The sequence below is a fragment of the Hevea brasiliensis genome, chromosome 16 (genome assembly GCF_030052815.1).
Source record: "Hevea brasiliensis isolate MT/VB/25A 57/8 chromosome 16, ASM3005281v1, whole genome shotgun sequence".
NCBI lineage: Eukaryota > Viridiplantae > Streptophyta > Magnoliopsida > Malpighiales > Euphorbiaceae > Hevea > Hevea brasiliensis.
Window position 1 is genome coordinate 55,047,694 of NC_079508.1, and position 19,016 is coordinate 55,066,709.

The 19,016-nt window shown below is 30.6% G+C and overlaps 1 protein-coding gene across 1 annotated transcript; it reads right to left on the reverse strand.

Moving 5' to 3' along the window:
• Positions 1-5,487: 5,487 nt before the first annotated feature.
• LOC110662275 (gibberellin 3-beta-dioxygenase 1) lies at positions 5,488-7,510 on the reverse strand. Its single transcript, XM_021821204.2, has 2 exons — positions 6,731-7,510; positions 5,488-6,135 (listed from the first exon to the last, which is right to left on the reverse strand). The coding sequence occupies exons 1-2, from the start codon at positions 7,195-7,197 to the stop codon at positions 5,580-5,582; spliced, it is 1,023 nt and encodes a 340-aa protein (XP_021676896.2). The 5' UTR covers positions 7,198-7,510; the 3' UTR covers positions 5,488-5,579.
• Between the last annotated feature and the right edge of the window lie 11,506 nt (positions 7,511-19,016).

The following is a 19,016-nucleotide window of genomic DNA, read 5'->3' on the forward strand; positions in this document are numbered from 1 at the left end:
TGTGATCTTATTAATAATAATTATTGATTCTCAAAACAAAATTATTTAAATATTACTCCATTTATTTTAAGAAAATATTTTTTTTATAAAATATTTTTCATATTTTATATTGTTTGACAGTAAAAAAGTAAAATACTACGGGGAAATTATTTTTACAGTCACGAACAAATATTGTTCAAATTAAGGGAAATGACTTCCTAATTCAAGATTGATGGGTCATTTTCTCCGATACTTAATTATTATTAGTATTTTTTTCATCTATTTAGGCTCTCGGATTAAGGAACTAATAATCAATTAGTATCTTTATTTTTTTTTTCTTTTGACTTATTTTTTTGACAATAAATTTAATTGTTGTTCAACTAATTTTTATTGTCATATTAAATAATAGAAAATAATTTATTTTAAAAAAATTATAAAAAATATTTTACACAAAATATTTTTCATAAACAAATTATTTTTATAAACAAAACGGTTACACTAAATATTTTTCCTTTTCTATATGAAAAACTGTCTGGTAAGCAATTTCCAAACTAGCACATATTAACAGTTACAATGGGCATGTCACTAATGATTGGTTCATATATAATGTAGTTTACTATAATAGTAAAGCCATGCGTACAAAAATTTTTTTGGAAATTCTCTTAAAATTTATCTCAATTAATAATTAAAATTCATCTTAAAATTTTCTCGTGTATACATACATCGCTGTTTGATATTACTATTTAAATTAATTTTAAAAAAATAAATTTATAAATATATTAATTAAAAAATAATTTAAAATTAAATATTATAATTTTAATAATAAAAATATTAAAATAATAAAATATTTTTTTAATTATTTTTTTAATAACATCTAAAATATTTTTTTTTTCTTGAAAATTAATTTTGGCTCTTAAATTCAATGTTAAACAAGGACTATATATTTGGAACTATATAATATAATCTTTTTCATTGTAAGTTAATTAATTAGCATGCTTGCTTGGTTGCTTATAATAGAACCTATGTACAAATTACATCATAATTCAAATCAATCACAATACCAAAGAGTTTTTGTCACGACCCAACCTATAGGCTAGACCGGTACTAGGACCTAGGTCAGCCTAAAGCCCTCGAGGCTAGTAGTAAGCCTAACTATTCCTCAACCCAACTCTAAGGCCCGTTTGGGCCCAATTTAAAGAATTCAATCAGATAGAGTCCGACCATAAAATTGACCTTCTAACGGGGAGTTTTTGACTCACCCGACTTGTAAACACAATATATAATCAATTGGGGAGCTTAGCTCACCCTCCACACACTCATAATAACATAAAGTCAAATGGGAGCTCAGCTCTCTCATCCAGTCCAACATACATGCATATAATAAGTTTACAGGTCCAACATGACAAATTATATTACAGTCTCAAATCAAATAAATATTTATAACACATGCAAAAATTTTAGGAGTTAACAGAATTATACAAACATAAATAAACAACCTGCAAAGAAGAAAAGCAGGTTAACCACAACAGTAATCCTCCTGTAACCTGGAAAAATAATGAACAGGAGTAAGCGATTGACTCAGAGAGTAAAATATCAATTTTAACCATAATCTCTATAACTATCTAAAACTAATGCACCCTGTAGAGTGAAATACAACATCATCAATATTTTCACGTCATAATAGCAAAAAGGTAATCTGGAGCACTCACACGCCTGATAAGGTCAAACAATACATATATGGAAGCTGATCCCCTATACAGCTCTCTTAATCCAACCTGTGCTAACAAAGAACTTAAGCCGGACTTTCGCTTAATAAACTAAATCGGGGTCCTAGCGAAGATCTCAAGCAGTCTCTACCCGTCCCAACTCACGCACACTGCTCCAAATTACCACAATAACATCCATGGCACTTTAACAGTTGTGAATGTAACATAAAGTGTGCCTAGAGTTTAACTACATAGATAAATATTTATAAGTGATGCATGGACATGCTTGAAAATATAATAATATTGAAAATTACAATTAAAATTAATATTTTACTTACAGACTTAAACGCAGTCACTGTGGCGGCTGAGTGGAGGAGGAAGGCTATCCCGGCTTACCTGATAATTTTTATTATAATCATTTAATAAATTTGACTCAATACAAACTAAGAAAAAGACCAAAGATATCCTAAGTCGTGCCGAAAATCCGGCAAAATCTCCCCTATACTTAGGATCTACCCAACCTGCAAAAGGGCTTAAAACGCACTTCCTATATCCACAAACCATATACCCACAACTAAATCATATCACACAGCCCCTACTGGACCCATCCAAATGGTCATCAATCACAATATGTAAAATTACAGTTTAGTCCTTATAATTGACCCTTTTTGCAAAAACTACCCATATAAGCTCTAAAAATTCTAAAACTTTGCCCCGCGGTCCTTAGCAATATTACTAAGCTAATGCAAAAAGAATCATAATTTTTTGAGCTACCACGAATATTTTATGGATTTTTAATCCCATTTAAGCACAAGAAAATTATGAAAAAGCAAGGTTTAGGTTTACCTATGCCGATTCCGACTCCGGGGACGTGCTCGGGACGTCTGATAATGATGGGGTAGCCAAAATCTCGACCCAATTCCAAGACTTTTTCGGTAGCTTATCTATCTGGCCGGAAATTTACAGACCCGGGCAACCGTCGAATTTTCCATGAATTGAAGGTACCTACATGAAGCCCATAATACGGGGGTTAGTACAAAATGTTTACGAAATTTTCTAAGCTCATTTAGTGCTCGGAAAAACACTACAAAGTTTCATGAAACCCACCGAAAAACGGTGTCGAAAAATTTTAAAATTTATATTGCCGCGAAGCTCTCAACTAGTGGAGCGCTCTGGTACTCTTGGTTTTCTCGTAGGGTTCACGGTTTGCGAGAAATCTAGCCCAAAAATCGAAATGAGTTAAAACTTCTTGGATAAAAATTAGGCAAACCGCTTGATGGATTTTGGTGTTCTTGGTGTCTATGGAAAGCTCTCGAGGTGTAGATGGTGTTTGACACAAGACCCGGCCCAAACAGTGGCCGAATCGACCGAATTTTGGCTGGAAAGGCGAGGCATTGCGCTGCGCGTTTCGTGACTTCGTGCGCGTTTTCCTGGCGTTCCAGGCGGAGGCCGGCGATGGGGAAGCACTAAGGCGGCGCGCCAACGAGGTGGGAAGGCTGGGGCGGTGGTTGGCCAGCGTGGGGAGGAGGGAGGAGAGAGAAAACGGGAGAGAAAGTAAGAGAGACGGGACGCGCGCGGGGAAGAAAGAAAAGGAAGAAAGAGGCCAATCCGATTCGATCGGTCTGGTTCGATTCGGCCAGTCTGATTCAGGATACAAAATTTTGAATTTTTTACTCTGCCTTGGGACCGAAAACGGGGCCCAAAACTTCCGAAAAAATTCTAGAAAACTCAAAAAAATTCATAAAATCAAAATATATTTTTAATTTGGCCACGTAATCTTTAAATTAATTTTTAAAAAATCATTAAAGTTTTATATTTTTCAAAAATTGAACCCGATTTCTAAAACCTAAAAATTCTCAAATAATATTTTAAAATTTAAATAAAATAAAATATTAATATTTAACCACAAAATAATAGATTTAAAAATTAGGGGTGTTACAGTTTTGAATCGTCTTAAAAATTAATTATGAGGAACCCCAAATTACAATTAAATTAATAAAAAATATTAAGTTGAGAATAGAGTAATATATAAATGAGAGCATTATGGAGGATATATAACTTGGAAATACAAATTATGAATTACGGCTTTTTGAACAAAACTATGAGATCAAAAGGGATAACTATCCATTAATTTAGTTAGGTTCTGACAGTTTAAAATCGAGATTTCAAAATAATTATAACACTATTTAGACTTTATTTGTTTTGTAAAAAATATTTTATTTGCATTTTTTACTATATATGGTACTGAAAAAATAGAAAAATAAAAAATATTTTTCTCATTAAGTGAAAAATTAAGTAATTTTCAATGAAAATAAATTTTAATAATCTTTTTAAAATATAAAAATACTATATATAAATAATATGTATATACCATTAATCATTATAATTAAATAATAAAAGATATTTTTATATTCTTTTAAAAAATTATTTCTCTAAAAAAAATTTCTATATATAAATTATTTTTTGTGAAATAACATAATAAGAAAATGAATTGAGCTGCATTAAATGGGGTTGTGTTCATGTATAGGAATCCAATCACATCCAAAAAAATTAGGAAACATGGGCTGCTACTGGGAATATCAACATCATTTGCACATTATTTTTTTTAAGGGACAATCCAAAGTTAAAATTTTATGTAAATGAAACATATAGTCCTTTCATTTCATTAAAATAGGTTTATTTTTTTACATGAATTAAGAAAATATAATTAATATAATTAAAATAATAATTTTTTCCAAGCGTGTCCTCCAGGCAATAATTTTATATGTCTTTCAAAAAATAATTTTTTTCCATTTTTTCATAATACACCATTCACTTATATTGTTTCATTAAAAATTAAATAATTTGTGTTAATAAATTATCATTAGAACTAATAAACGTTATTTTTTAAGAATATCTTAGTAAATTAATAAATAAATTATTATTTAAAAAAAATTTATAATTTAATATAAATAAAAAAAGTATATTTTTATGAGAGGAAGAGAGTATTTATCATTACTCTAAAATATGTCTGCTACAAACAACTATCATTCTTTTATGGTGGAAAAGGATTGGACGAGATGGCTCTGTCTCATTAGCATTTGGCAAATAATAAATAAGTCATTTTAAAAGATCAACATAATGAATAAATACAAAATAGGTGATGGCTCTACCAATAAGTATAGGTGGGAAATTAGCAAAAGCCTACCTATCATTAATTAGCTTGTTTTCATTCCATGTGGATGAAAGCTACGTGAGAGCTCATGATGAGATAACAATTGAACTCTTTTGAAAAAAAAAAAAAAAGCAACAACTCAATTGGAACACGCACCAAAATTTATCAGTTTAATAAATAATCATCTGTAAGTAGTCAAGAGAACATTAAATTGAATCTCATTTTCTGTTAGCAAAGAACTTATTAAACTGAAAAGCATGATTTTTTGAGTCTCACATCCACTGCTAAAGAAGATTTAAATCAAATTAATTTAAGCCATTTTATACATAAACATCATCATTGATAATCTTCCATACAATTCAAGTTTCACATGGTATCAAAGCAAATCAAACCAACATATCAACGATGCCTGGTCAAAGAATTTTACAATTTTGGAAAGTATGAGAAATTTAGGAAGAAGATTATTAAGCTTAAGTACATTTATAACAATCAATTTCATTTATTTATATTTGGGGCTATACCCCCAAAGCTACAATAAACAATTAAGAAAAAACACTGCTAAGATCATGCAAAATCTAAGACAAGGACCAACATTCAATTTGACAATAATCATTTAGCCCTCATGTGTTATTTTAATTTGTTTTTTATTATTATTTTTTACTTAGCAAAAGAAAAAAAAGTATTACGTACTTTGCGCAAAGACAAGCATAAATACAGAAGTGCTTTTCATACTTTCCCCACTAAATTCTAATAGAAGCAAGTGCTTTGTTAAGATCCTTGGCCTTCCTGCCAACGTATTCAGCCACTGACACAGAGTGGTATAGAGGAATTTGGCCAGAACTCAAACCCAGAGGATCTAAATTGAAATCAACAGGCGGGGAATAGAAGAAAGCCACAGAAAACCTTTGTTTAGTCTCTTTCATCACCACACGATGAAGAACACTTGGAAACCTAGCATTCGAGAGGATGTGTAAGAGATCGCCAACGTTCACTACGAGTGCCCCACTGATTGGATGTACTAAACCCCATCCAACTCCTTCTTTGAATATTTGTAGGCCGCTGATCCTCTGGTGCAGTATGGTGAAGAGGGAAGTGTCTGTGTGAGGAGCTAAACCCATGGCTCGATTGGGGTCTGGGCACAATGGATAAGAGTTCAGCTGCAGAGCGGTGCTGGCAACTTCGGGTGAACCAAGCCACTTCATTTCTTCTTCTGATACAGCTAAGTATTCCAGAATTTTATGCATTAGTGTTGTGGCCAGCTCCTCCATTTTCTTCTGACCGTCTTCCATTATGTCACTGGTTACATGGTTGTTGTCGAAACTAAAACATATTCATTAACTAGGAGAATTCATTTTAGCTTAATTTCTTTAGCTGAACACCTAGTTTATTAGTTTATTGGGTTATGTCTGTATACTTTTAGCTTCATAAAAAATTCCCTTATATATATATACACACATATCCTTTGCACCTTCAAATTAAATCTCTTTTTCCAAGATTTTTTGTTATTCTTTTTTTATAAGGTATCCTCGAACAAGCTTTTCGTACAAGGAAACTAAGCCTCTTCCTAGGTGATAAGGGTGCATTCCTCATATTAACTTAATACATTCAAAATAAATAATTCTACAATGCTTTATAAGCCAGTCAACCTTTTTTAAAGAGTTTATATTACTTATGAATAAACAACTAATAACCACCATCACTCATTTTTTCAAAAAAAAATTCCTATAAAAGAAAATTTTTACTAAATATTAGTGGTCACCAGTTGCTTATTCATAACTAATATAAATTCATAGAAAAAGGTATTTAATTTGAAGGTTATATATGTATGCGGGGTGCAAATTAAATGAAGTAGCTTTACTCATTTCTTGTGCATGGAAGTGCATGAACTTACCAAAACTTCTGATAGTCATTGGGCCAAAGTTCTTTGGCATGATCCAAAGGAGAACCCATGATGGTGAACCCTTCATGCCACATAAACTTGTTGAAAAATGACGATATCCGAGCTAAGCCATATCCAGTGGCTCCACCAGGAGACCTTAAGGCCTTGAGCTTTTGTGTAGTTGGAAGAGAGAAGAGCTGACAAGCCTCAGACTCAACTTCATCGAGTAGTTTGAATGGAATATCATGATTCACGACTTGGAATGCACCCCATGTCTCACAAGCATGACCTATTAGCTTAACTGCATCAGGGTCCTTGAGGTCAATCGTGGGTATAGATAACCAGTCATTGGACTCAAAGCCATCGGAGATAGGCCAAGCATGAGAATCAGGCACAGTTACGACGGAATCAAAGTCTAAAGGGATGATATCGTGGACTTTGAGAGGATGTTGCGTATAGACTTGAGAGAGGGTGCTCATTGTATGTAACTATGATGACTAGCTAACTGGCAAGCAAGCAAATCCAATGAAAGATAGGAAAATAAAAGCCAAAAAAAAAAAGTTTTTCTTGGTATTAGATTTGGTAGATTAATTATAAACAGATAAGTAAGATTAGGGTTAAGATGATACAATTTGAAGAGGGTGACTCTGTTTGGACAGAGTAATGTCTGTATGAATTTTGAAGGATCTATGGAGAGGGGGAATGAGATAAACAGTTAAGGATAGGACTTTTTTTTTTTTCTTTTATAGAGACAACTAGAAAAATAGTAATATATTGCTCTTCTTCTTTACTTTTTTTCAACCAGTGGAATACCCATTCTATACATAGTAGTGTGTATGTGTGCGCGTGTGTGTGTCTATATATATATATATATATATATATATATATATAAATGGAGATAGAGAAAATTTATATTAGATTTAATTAGGTTATTAAATTATTATTAATTAAAAAAACATTATTCTTTAATTAAAAGAATTTTAACGTTGCTATTTAAAATATTAAAACTCTAAAACTTAGTAATAAATTTTGGCTAAATAAGTTAGTAGTTGCTCTCAAATTAGTACCTTAATGGCTATAAGTTTGATTAGGGAATATGATAAAGTATAATAATTATATTTAGAAATTATATATTACAGCTATTTAGGAAATACAGAAAAAATTTAATGTTGACTTTTCTCTTTTTTAAAATAAAAATAATAATAGATAAGCATTACTTCTAATAATTAGATATACTTAAAAAAAATTCAATCATTAATTTCTCAAAAAAATTCAAATATTTTCTCATGCTCGGTTCTAATTTGGAATAGACATTATAAAAGAAATTAAACTTTCAAATTGTGGTAATAATTGGAGAGTCATAATAATATTCATTGAATTTTAAAATTAAATATCTTGGGTTGGCAAATCATCAGCAAATTAAAAATTACAGTAAATATATTTAAAAATATTCCACTAAATAGTTTTGATTTTTCTTTAAAGTAAACATAGATCTTGATTTTGTTGTCATGGTTTCAAATCAAAAATTAGGTAATATTTTATGCTATTTAAATTTGAAAGATCAAATTAATTAAGAATTATATTTAGAAAATTGAATTATATAATAATTATATATTATAACTGTTTAGGAAATATAGAAAAAACTGCAATCAGTAGATTCAATTAAAAATTACCAATTGGCATAAATGTAATAGATTTAAAATTCTATCGCCTCAGGAAGCGAAAATGAAACATATATAAAATTAACATATGCATTTATTAGGTATACTTAATGTCACGATCCAAATTATGGGCCGGATCGGTACTAGAACTTGGATCAATATAAGGTTCCTAAAGACCGTAGTAAGTCTAATTGACTTTAGCCCAACCATAAAACTCATATCTAGAGCCCATTTTTAAAAAATCAACTGGACAGAATCCAGCCATAAGCTGGAGTACCCAACGGGGTTCAGGTTCTGTACCCATCCCCTTACACCAGGGAATAAGGTGGGTGCTCTCCTGGAAGGCGTTTCTGTATCGTGAGATGCCTCAACTGATGACGAGTCCAATCTCTTCCCTAAAAGGGAGAGCCAGGCGTCGCCGCTTTATACAGTGGGTCTCTCGAAAGGTTGACGTTCTTTACCAGCTTTGGTACTAGCAAGAGGAGATTATTATCTCTCTTGGCCCCTCTTCACATCGCATCATCACGTAGTGGTTATGTGCTGTGTAGAGAAGGCGTACCCAGAGAAGCGTTTTGAACTTCTTTGGTGTTCTCTTCCAGGCATTTAAAAATGGGTCGCCTGAAGTAATCCGAGTACTCAAGTTGGGTCTCAGTGATTATGCTAGAAGGACCAAGTGGCATAGTCAGGCTTTGCCGAGGTGCCCATTTTGAATTCAATAAGCGATAGGTTGGATAAGAAAATAGGGTTTTAGGAGGGGATGGACCTACCGATCCTGGAAATGCCAAGGGCTTGGGGAAAGACGCTATGCTTGAGTCAGCGGAAATGGTTGATGACGAAGAAAATCATAGGTAGCTTGCAAGCAGAGGAATAAATGACTTTCTCTCCTTTCACTCTGAAAGCACTCTAAGGACTAAGCGAATTCTTTCATTCCCCCCTAGCCGATGTGCTAGATCATCTCCATTCCTTTCTCTTTCTTGTTAGCCTAAAGACGGTTTAGAAGCTGAAAGAGAGGCCCTTTTAATATTTTAATAATAGGGATGCAAAATCAGATCTTTGGACTAGTCCTCCGTACCCCAAGAATCCCATATATAAGTTGGTTGGCAAATGAGTGCGCAAACGAGTTCTAGTCGTGAGTAAGGTTTTCAACGCCTTCGTTGGATCCCCGTCTATTAGTTGATTGTTGGCGGTTTAGAGGCATTTAATAAGGCAGATGAAAGGGGACTGAAGTTGCTATTCATTTCGCTCCAAATGCAGTTGTAGCTATTCATTTCGCACCCAGTCAGTCAAACATATGTTGGTTGGTTGGCGCGGAAACAAAGATTGGAAAGAAGGATTGATTTGGCCGAAGCCTGACTCAAACGGATAATGGGTGTCATAATTTATGCATGTGTGGTTGAATGTGCCACACAGTGTACCGAAACACCCTATTTTAATTCAATCATTTTTATTCTTCCTAATTTATTTTTATCATAGTTATGGAGTACAATTTGTGAAATATAATTCATTTCAGTCATTTATTGAAATCATAAATTTATTTGAGGTTCCGCAAATTTTATAGAAAATCCGGCAGAGTACCGGCTAAAAATGGAGAAAACAGTTCTTCAGAACCTATGAAAAACACTTCTAATATTTTCAATCAATCCTAAACTCCATTTCATCAACAAAATCTCAATATTTTTTTTTCAACAACATTTCCATTTCTCAATCATTCATCTCATATGATAATCATGTAAAAGTCATAAATAAATATTCACTTTTTCATTCATAAACACAATTTCCACTATTTACATTAATACCAAAATACATTACATAAGTTTCAATTACATATGAGAAAATAAAAGTTAATTACAAAATACCCAAAATGAAACCTAGTGTCCTACCAATGCACTGACGTCGGTGAGGTGACACGGACACTATGCAAAGCTGCAGAAGGTCTCACCCAGTCTGTTGTCTACTGGGCTCTCGGTCGGTCTCTCCAGAACCAACGCGTGGCAAAAGCAACGCGCTAAGCAATAATGCTTAGTGGTGCCAATAATAAAATAAAAAGAAATAACAGAAAATAAATATGCAGTGAATGTATTGATGTCTCATTTCAAACAAATTTTCGATGAGTATTTGTAGTCTTACTTATTTTGTACTTGTTATATTCATTATTTCATTAAATTTATCCACTTTCATTTTTGGTTGCCCAAGTAACCTATACTGGACGACTGGACTGGATAAACGGGTAAACTGGCACTGGGTATCAAGTACCTCGGGTCGTCACACCATCGGTCACATATGTGTCTCCCGGTGTGCAACAGAACAGCTAATAAGTTGTAATAACATTAGGCACAAGGCCAAATCTCAACACAATGTCAGAATGGCTAAAAGCCATAAAATCACAGAATGGCATAATGCCATGTGCAGTACTGCTAACTGAACCCAATTGGCATGCTAACCTATCCAAACCAATCTTGCTAGGTGTACTAGGGCATGTTATACTTTTAAATTTTACAATTCTTGAAATTTAAGTTTAGGTATTACTATTCATTTCATTAGTCAACTAAAATATTGACTTTTGCATTGACAATAGGTATATTGGTTTAAATATCATCAACATACCACATTTTGCATTTTAAATTTGTTGGTATTAGTTGCCAATACCAATTCTAAGCTTAAAGTTAATTGGACAGAATTTTCAGTTTTCAAGCTTTGGGTTTACTGTTTCATTGATCATTTTTGTAGTGAAAAATTGACAAAATGATCAACAAGAAAGTTGTTCCTTATTTTGTCTAGTTGAATTTCTTTTTTTGAATCACTCCATTTGAAGTTTTGTAGCTCAAGTTATGGCCCAAAGACCACAACTGGCCGGATTGAAAGTTTGTCCAGAATTTCTGGACTGATCAAAACTACAGTGTTATGAATAGTGACTGCAACTCACTTTTTGATTATGTTCTGGTCATAATTTGGGTTAGGTTTCTTCATGAAAGTTGTTGGTCTATATCTCAGCTTGTTTCTGGTAAAATTTCAGGTCAATTGGACCTTTCTACACTGAGTTATGGCCAAATGACCAAACACTATTCATTTGGTCATTTTGCCCAGGCAGACTGCAGGTCACCCTGATTAGGGAAAGCTTTTGGTTCACTTGGTTTGGTTTTATGGGCATGGTTTCTTCACCAAAGTTATGCCATTATGTGTCTAGTTTCATGTCCAATTGGCTTTGCACCAATTGAACCTCTACAATTCAAGTTATGGCTGCCCAAACCTGCTGGACTCATGCTCAGCCCTGCAGGTTACCAAGGGCAGCCACACCAACTTCATTTCCCACTACATAAACCACTTCATTTCTCATTCACACATAACCAAATGGTCACTAATTGACCATTAAAACTTACTTTCACCATTACATGATCAACATCTCAATTTTGGGTCCAAACCCTAGCTCTACCATTTCAATTTTTCAAACACATACAATCAATGGATCAATTCATACTCCTAATGATGCATATACAAGTTTAAAGAATTAATTGACACTAACCTTTGTTGGAGAGTTTCTCTAGCTTAGAAAACTTCTTGATTTTTCTTTCCCTTTGCTGCCCAAAGCTTTCTCAAGGTGCTAGGTTAATTTTTTGTGAAGAAGGCTAGGGTTTTGGAGTGAGATTTGGTGAGGTTGGGAGCTTGGGTGAGCTTTAATGGAGTTTTCCTTCCTCTCTCTCTCTCTCCACGTTTTTTGCTGCTCCAAAGGTTGAAGAAGCAACTGATTTTTCTTTCTTTTTTTTTGTCCATTAAGTCATTTTAAATAAGTTAATGCCATGTGTCAAAGTTTGATTGGGTGGGAGCATTTTAAATGACATCATAATGATGTCATAATTCCAATTTTTTATTTTCTTTCCTTTTCTTGTCTACTAAATTTTAATTTAATTTTTAGCAATATTTATTCACATATTATGTCATAATAATTATTTACTTAACTGGACAAGTCGGCCAAAAATCATCTCTGAAGACGAAATGACCAAAATGCCCTCCGTTTGGCTTAACAGACTAAAATTGTCTGTACCAATTTAAAAATTTTTCTAAACCTTTTCTTGGCATTCTAATGCCATAGAAACCTCAATGACCCTTCTCTGGAGTCTCAAAAATTATTTTATGAATTTTCCCCCGGGTCTAGGGCTCCTAGTTGCAAGAACCGCAACTTCCCACTGGTTTACCCATCGCTAGGGCACCAGCTCACTTAGTTTGGTTGTATTTTATTTCTAAATTTTTTTCTAAATTTTTCTTATTAATATTTGAGTTAATTATGGTTCTTCACTTTAGTTTAAATATTTTTTTGGACGTTCTAGCTGTTCGGACAGACACTGGTCACCGGAATAGTAGAATGTACGGAGTTGCTACAGGGAGGGTGTTACATTTAGTGGTATTAGAGCCGCTCGCGTGTCCTCTTGAGCGATGGTGGGGCAAACCTCAGTGAGGATGCTGAGTCCCGAAAGGGGGGGAGAAAGGTCCCTTAGGCAAATCCCACATCGGCAAAGCACGGAGATGGTCTTGGGTTCAAAAAGTAATGATATATAAAATAGGGGAACTAATCACTAGAGGCGCCTTTTGGTGGAATGGCCTGGAGAGTTGGAAGAACTCCAGGGTTAAGCGTGCTCGCTTGAGAGAAATCCTAGGATGGGTGACCTCCTGGGAAGTTCTCCATTCCACCTATGGGACAAAACCGTGAGGCTTATGGCCAAAGCGGACAATTCCTCTAGTGGTTGGAGCCCGATCGTTACATAAATATAGGTTTACAATTTCAAAACAAATAGTCTTTTATAGTTCCACGCCAAATATAATATTCTTGGCACATGCAGAGTTCTAAATTTTAAATCAAGAAAACGAAATACGAGGAACAGCTGCTGATAAACTTGCAAGAAAGGAAGCAAGTTATTTTGAAAATAAAACCCTCCTGTAGCCTAGAAAAATGGGGTGAACATGAGTGATTGTTCAACTCACAGAGTAAGATATTGACTTTAAATACAATTTCTATAACTATTTAGAGCTAATGCATCCCCAAGGATGAAATGCAACATTTATCAACATATTCAACTAAGTTCAAACAATATTCACACAAAAAATAATTTGGAGCACTCACATACCCGTGTGTCACATCAATTAAATATATATATAGGAGCTGATCTCCTACACAACTCTCTTAATTTCAACTTCTGTCAGCGAGATCAATTCGAGCCAGATTTTCTCTTAATAATTAAAATGCAGGGATCAGCGAGATCAACTCAAAGTCATACTCACCCTGACTTATCACAAAAATGATCGAGCCTTAAGCAATACTAGCTTAAGTCAATCTGTCCGTCCTACCCATATCCAGTACCACACCTTATGCGTGCCAACACACGCACGTAGCTCTAAATTATCCTAAGGCGACACGCACTTTAATTTCATCAAATGATGATAATGTAACACAAAGCGTGCCTATAATAGCTAATACATATAATTACAAGTGAATGCATGAGCATGCCTTATATATATAATAATATTGAAATTATAAATAAAATCAATATCTACTCATTGTACACCAGAGACTACTGGGGTAGCTGAGTGAAGGAAGATGGCTATCTCTGCTCACCTAAATAATTATATTAATGAATTTGTCAACTCTAATACAAAATAAGAACTTAGAGAGTCAACTGACACTCTAATTTATGTCGAAAATCTGGCAGAGTTTCCCTTACACGTATGACCTACCCAACTTACAGAGTAATTCAAATCACACTTCTAAAATCACAAGTCCCATAACTATATCTCATCAATATCATATGGCTTCTCTTGGGCCCTCCAAACCAGGCAAAACTCACAAAATCATAAAATTCAGTTATAGCCCCTAAAACTGGCATTCTGCAAAAATCATTCAAACTAGCTCTAAAAATTTTAAAATTTGGCCCTGCAATCCTTAACAATGCTATAAGGCTATTGCAATAGGAATTGTAATTTTTTAATAGCTCACAGATATTTTATGGATTTTTATTCTAAACCCAATACTATGTAAATAAGGAAATTTAGAGTTCGGGTTTATATACGCTGATTTTGCTGCTTGGAACGTGTCCGAGACATCTGAAAATGGTGGCAAGGACTGTAATTTTGACCCGTTTCTAAAGCGACTCTGACAGCTCATCTGTCCAGCTCGGAAATGCAGATTCCGGTGAAATTTCTGCAAAACGAAGGTACCTACGCAAAGCTCACATTACTAGAAGTTAGAATATAATTTTTATTAAATTAAATAAGCTCATTTAAAACTCAGAAAAATACTGCAAAGTCCGTGGGATCCATCGAATTTTCAGTGTAAAAAAAATTTAAAATTTATATCACTGCGAAGCTCTCGTCAAGTGGAACACACCGATGCTCTTGGAATCTCTGTGAGGTTCTCGGTTTGGGAGAAATTTAGCTCAAAAGTCAAAATTGGCTAAAATTTTCTGAGCTTAAACAGGCCAAACCGCTCAACGAAAATTCATGTTCTTGGTGTCTTTGGAAAACTCTCGAAATGTAAAAGGTAATTGGGACTGGACTCAGTTCAATTAGTGGCCGGATCAACTAGATTTTGATCGGGAAATTGATGAGTTGCGCACTATGTGTGAGGGAGTTTCAAGCCGGATTTTTAGGCATTTGGGGCTGTGGTCGGCGGCGAGGAGGATTTCTGGTAGTGTACCGGCGAGTTGAGGAGGAGGGGGAGGTGGTGGCCAGTAGTGGAGAGGAGAGAGGAGAGAGAAATGAAGAGAGAAGGGAGAGGAGTCGAGTGCGCGCGGGAGGAAGAAGGAAAGAAAAAGATGGGTCTGTTTGATTTAATCGATCCGATTTGATTCGGTTCAATTCGGTCGATTCGATTTAAGATACTCGAACTTAGATTTTTACTCTGCCTTGGTACTCAAAACGAGACCCAAAAATTTTGAAAAAAATATAGAAAACTCAAAAAAACTTATGGAGTCCGAATATATTTTTAGATTTGCCACGTTGTCTTTAAATTAATTTTTAAAAATAGATGAAATTTATTGTCTTAAGAAAATCAAACCCGATTTTAAAAATTCAGAAAATTTTAAATAATTTTTCATAATATTTAATACAATAAAATATTATAATTTTCATATAAAATAATTATTTAAAAATTTAGGGTGTTACAATTAATAAAGTAATCTAATTAACTCTTAATTACTTATTATAGCATTTGTAATAATTAAATAATATTAATAATAGCTGCTTATTATAGTATTAAAGTGTAATAATTAAATAATTTGTAACTTATATATACATAATTAGGGCATTAATAACTTAATCATAATTTAAAGAAATTATATAATTAATTAATAAAAAATAGAGAGAATTTAATAAAATAACTTATATATATTTCATTCAATATATATATATAATTTTAAACTATTTTATTAATTTTAAGATATAAAATTCTTACATTTTTATAATTAAATAAAATAATTAAAAATATAATAATCATTAAAAAAAGAAATTTATAAAATTATTAAAATATATATAATATTTTTAATTAGTTAGTCATTAAAATTATGGTAACAATGGTAATATTAAAGATATTAAAAAAAATAAAATATAATTAAATAAAAAAAATTAAATAGTTAATATAAACTATAATAATTTCTATATAATAAGTGCCATGTGGCAAAATTAAGAGAAAATATATCTATATGGTAAGCTCTCTTCTTAAAATGTCACATAGCAGCATAAAGGGAAAACTTTTATGCTTTATATATGCATACCAGATAAATATCCGAGCTTTGCAAGTGATCAATAATAATTTTAATATATAAAATATATTTAAAATTAAATTAAATAATGATTATATATTACAACCATTTAGATAATAAAAAGAATTTAAAGTTGATATTGTTCTTTTTAATAAAAATATTTAAATTAGTGGATATGTAACTATCAAAATTAAAGAAATTAACTCTTTTAAATTGTCAATGTTTTGATTTTCAACATTTTGAGTTGGTAAATAATTAATTTCAAATTAAAAAAAGAAGGAAGTAGCTACAATTCCCAATTAGCAATAGTAACTATTACCATATGGTTTAAGAAGAGGATTATATATTTATAATTTTAATTGGTTGTTATAATTGTTATCAATTTTTTAAATGAGTATAAAATTAATAAAATTAAAAGATCAATTAATTAAAATTGAAAATAAATGTAAACATTTAAATTTTTAGTCATTATAATTATAATATATATATTTTCACAAAGTAGTTCTTTAAGAGATTGACCAAATTTTGATGAAAGTTTATATTTTTTAATAATTAACCTTCAATTAATAACTTTATTATTTTAATGAAATTTTGGATTAAAAATTGTACATTTTGAAATTTTGATGATTATTTTGGTAAGAAGACATTATATTTAAAAAGTAATTTTTACTTTACTTATAATATTTTATTTATTTAGTAAAATATCTAAAGTCACTTTGATGTTGCTTTACCTTTAATAATTAGACATCTTTAAAAAAAAAATCAAACTTTAATTTCTCATAAAAATTTAAATATTTAATTTTCATAAATAAAAAGTAAGATTATTTGAATTTGAAAGGTTAAATTAATTAAGGAGTTATATATTACAACCGTTTATGAAATATATAAAAAATTTATTGTTGACCTTTCTCTATTTCTTTTTAAAAAAATTAAAATTAGTTAATACAATTTAATATTAAAATTAGTAGATAGTTAATTACACAAATTAAAGACAATTAACTCTTTTAAATTGTCAAAATTTTCATTTTCAACATAATTAATATTTTTTATTATTTGAATTTGAAAGATTAAATTACTTAAGAGTAAATTTTGAATTACATTTAGAAAATTAAAATAAATAACAATTATATATTGCAACAATTTAGGAAATAGAGAAATAATTTGCCATTATTTGGAGCTAGAAAGTCAAAATTAATTTAGGTGTGACATTTTGATTTGAATTGGGTAATTAAAGTAAGTGATTATTATTGTTATTTTTTTAGAAAGTTGGATAAAAAATTGTACATTTTGAAACTTTGATAATTGTTTTAGTAAGGAAACATTATATTTGGAAAGTAATTTTTACTTTAATTATAATATTTTGTTTATTTAGTAAAATATCCAAAGTCACTGTGATGCTACATTACTATAATTTGAAATGTTAAATTAATTAAAGAGTAAAATTTTTATTTTTTTAAAAAGTTAAATTAAATAATAGTTATATATTATAATTATTTAGGAAATACTGAAATAATTATCATCAATAAAATTAAATAACAACTATATATTATAACTTTTTAGAGAATACTAAAATATTGTCATCAATAAATTCAATTAATTATGATTCATTTGAAATTTTACGTGGAAGTATTAAGGGAAAATCTATCCACTTTATATATATAAATAGATAAATTGATTATTTTAGTAAGAAAACATTATATTTGAAAAGTAGTTTTTACTTATAATATTTTATTTATTTAGTAAAATACCCAAAGTTATTATGATACTACATTACTAGAATTTGTGAGATTAAATTAATTAAGAAGTAAAATTTAGATTGTATTTAGAAAATTAAATTAAATAATAATTATATATTATAACCTGAATTTATAAAAAAAATAATATAAATAATTTTTAAATATTGTATTTAATCACAAAAAGTTTTAATTTGTAAAAATTAAATTAAAAATAATAATAATTTAAACAATAAATATTAAGCTAGTAATGTAAATAATAATTATAACTAAAAGAGAAATAAAAAAAAGAATTAAATAATGATTAGTATAAAAAGTGAGTTATTTATGGAGGGTGACACGTAAAAAGCTCTTTTAAAAAAATTCTCTAAATAATACCTTTCTACTTCACACATATATATATATATAAAAGCTGCCAAGAAAGAAAGTTTATATTGAAATTTAGAAAATATATTATAAGTTAGAAAAATAGAAATAAATCGCTCTTATTCTTTACTTTTTTAATTATACAAAAGCAGCTAAGTAGAAAATTTTTTATAAAAATTAGAAAATAAAAATTAAAAAAATAAGAACAAATTGCTCTTATCCTTTACTTTTTTAATTATATAAAAGCTACAAAGTAAGAAAATTCTTATGAAAATTAAAAAATATATTGAAAATTAGAAAAATATGAATAAATTACTATTGTTCTTTACTTTTTTTTTATTATATAGAAGTCGCAAAGTAGAAAAGCTTTTACGAAAATTAAAAAATATAAATAAAATTTTTAAAAATTGCCAAATAGGAAAGAGAAAAAAACTATTATCATTTACTTTTATAAAATTGAAAATATATTTAAAATTTATAGAAATTACTAAATAGAAAAAAGAAAATTATTATTATTACCCTTTACTTTTCTATATTTATATAGAAAGAAAATCACCACATTAGGTATTTTCTTCACTTATATTATATGCCTTTGTTTTCTATCAATAAAGACAAATTATAAGCTCATCTCTTTAGTAATTTTTATATTTTTTTAATTGAAAATAAAAAAATATGTACATTATGAATTCAATATATGGTGAAACCCTATTATTAGATGTATAAATCCTATGTATTTACGTCTTATCCATAATTAACCTTATTCAAAGACTTAGTAGTAGAAAAGCATCAAGAA